The 2869-nt window shown below is 36.5% G+C and overlaps 1 protein-coding gene across 1 annotated transcript; it reads right to left on the minus strand.

The window, feature by feature from the left end:
- Positions 1 to 254: 254 nt before the first annotated feature.
- Positions 255 to 776, minus strand: LOC136247764 (fibrinogen C domain-containing protein 1-like). The gene has a single exon (XM_066039590.1). It carries the CDS (start codon positions 774 to 776, stop codon positions 255 to 257), a length of 522 nt encoding a protein of 173 aa, XP_065895662.1.
- Positions 777 to 2869: the final 2093 nt, after the last annotated feature.

The raw sequence follows: 2869 nt of genomic DNA on the forward strand, positions 1-2869 counted from the left end.
TACAAGAGTATCTCAATCTTTTGCAAAATATATGTGTAAGAATTTTCACATAGAAGTTTTGCATGCGAAAATTATTTTGCAATGGAAAAGGTGAATTGTGAGAATCACAATTTCAGTTAACAACGTTGAAAACACTGTTTTTACACTAAGTATGAAATTAATATGTTACTACTATGCAATTTTTTGTACATGTGTACATGAAATGGTATTATGTATTAATAATGTTTACAAGAATAATTTACAGCAATAATTAGTTAGATCCTGCAATCTTTTGGCCTAATTTTCATTTCCCAGGTAGATATGCGCTGCCACTGGCCATTGAGGAATGCTGTTTTCCTGTTGGGATGGAACAAATGATTTAGAGGAATGTGGGTGCAGTCTCTGTACCACCATCCACCAGTACTTCCACCTGCCCAGTGTATTGCACAATTTTTTTCCCAGAGATCATTGTCCTTATCCCTTGATGTGAACTTCATCCCATTCAGAGAAAGTGTACTAAATGGATCAGTTGTAGCTCCATCAAATCCTGATATGGTTAATGGATATTGTTCAGTGGCTGATCCTACTCTAAAGTTACTGTATGATAAATGACTTTTAGTTGTATTGGGAAAAATATAGTCAATGCGTAGTTCCCACTGTTCTTGATTGGTCAAAGTGTGCATTCCACGTAATCCAAACCAAAATTCTTCAGTCAGGCTACCAAATCCATCTTCATATTCATCCCAATTCCTACTATGAAAGTCAACACTTCCATCTTTTCTCCTCTGAATAGCCATCCTCCTCCTCCAGTGGTAGTATCACAGTATACTCTAGTGTTGGAACACTTCACTCCACCAAAGTTACCGATAGTGTAGACACCTGGACTCTTTGCATTGCAATGAGTATTATTATAACCAAGACAACAGCAACTTTCAATGGGTCCACCATTAGTTTGACACTCTCCATCAACCAGTACTATTCCTATAGCACTAACCACTAGTATTGAAATAGTGATACGTAGTACTGATCATTGTAGACTTCTCAACACTGATTAACTGTAAGCACAATGTGACTACACTTTTATACTGCTTTGAATTTCCTAATATGGGAAAGTTCCTATATTGTAGTAGCAATGCAACATTAAGTGCTTGCTCTGTACCATAATATTAACCACAAGATTACCCATCCTTATTAGGTAACATACTAGTGTGTTATTGTAGTGTGGTCCCCACCCTACATCTTTGAATATTATACCAATCAGTCTACACATTTCTGTAATGTGTACATGACAGATGAATCTCATGTACTAATATGGTAATCATTACAAGTAATCCAATCAACACCCAGTGATACAGTAGTCCAGTATAAGTATACAATAGTCACATATCGTTTGAATGTATTTTTTGCTAATATTTTTATAGTATATAATGCATATGTAGAGTAGCTATACACAGCAGTGCATGTATAGCCATTACTCGTACTGCAAAATTTACAATCTAGAGTGTTTTTTGTAAGAATTATTACAACCGTGGGAGGCAAGTGAGGCAGGTGTCCCTATTATACACAGTATAAATCTTTTTAGTAAAGCATCTACACTGCACCTACAAGTGATGTAAGGACAAAATCCCATCAGGTCCACAAGCCTATTACAATTTCCATTGGCACAAATAACGCAATAGTCGGTCAAGGAGACTACTTCATACCACAATATTAATGCTTGGGCAGCTTGTTGCTCAGTTTACTTTGGCTTTCAAACAGCCTTTGATCCAAGTACAGCTACATCATTCACTTGCAAATGTGGAGTTGACTCCAGATCCTTACCCAAAATGATTTCAATAACTATCAAAATTACAACCGGGTCAAAATGTTTATTTAGGTAGTACAGGACACAGTATTTTCCCAGCAAGAGAAATGACATCATATCTGGTATTGGAGGTAGCCAACCAGGGACTCTGTCTATGCAAGAAAATAGGACTATACAGTTGGTGGTCTCTGATGTAGGAGTTACCCTTTTCTTTGCTTTCTATGTAGGTATGAAAGTCAGTTTAATAAGCCTTTCTTGTTAAGCCCCAGCTGGAAACAGTATTAGTGCTACAAATGTTGCTCGTGTTCCTTGGCATGTTTGTGGAGACCAATATAAGAGATGATAGGGTGAGGGGCACAATAGTACAGGTACACTGTACAGTAATAATATAAATGAAAAACACGCAACTGTAAAGAAACAGAACATGCTAAGTAAGGATTATTACAATAAAAATTATTGCTTAAGCCATCATCACCTGATTCAGAAGTGAAAATATTATCTATCTCTACTCTAGCCCATATTGCTACCTATCAATAAACAAAGTATGGATCCAGTTGACAAACCTCTTGTCACTCTTCATTACAAAAATGTACTCTACACTCTTAGTGAATTTTTATCCTTACACTTGTAGCTACTGTAAATCGATAATATACCAACAATGAGCATTCCTTATTGCAGATAGGTAAACTGTTTAGTAGAATAGGTGCAGTCCTGGTCTGCCCAGTGTGTCAGTTAAATTAATTTTATTAAAATTAATAATATGAAGTGTATGGTCCTGTTTGGGTGGAAAGGACCTTCAGGAAAAGATGTCTCTTTGTGAAGGACTGGTGGTCTATCACTCAACAAGCATCTTTGTGCAGTTGCTCTCATACCATTTGAGCTATGAAGCATAAATAGCTTAACTGTCAAGCTTCATGGGTAACATAAAATTTGCTTATTTAGGTATTCAGAACTTACTCCCGGGCATACAGAGCCCTTGTACATTCCACTATATACTGTATCTCATCATACGAACTTATCTAGCAACTAAGACTACTTCAACTTGATTGGTTGCTTCACAAGCAAAAACGTTAAGACAATAGAGTC

Source organism: Dysidea avara, chromosome 2 (assembly GCF_963678975.1).
Source record: "Dysidea avara chromosome 2, odDysAvar1.4, whole genome shotgun sequence".
Taxonomy (NCBI): Eukaryota; Metazoa; Porifera; class Demospongiae; order Dictyoceratida; family Dysideidae; genus Dysidea; species Dysidea avara.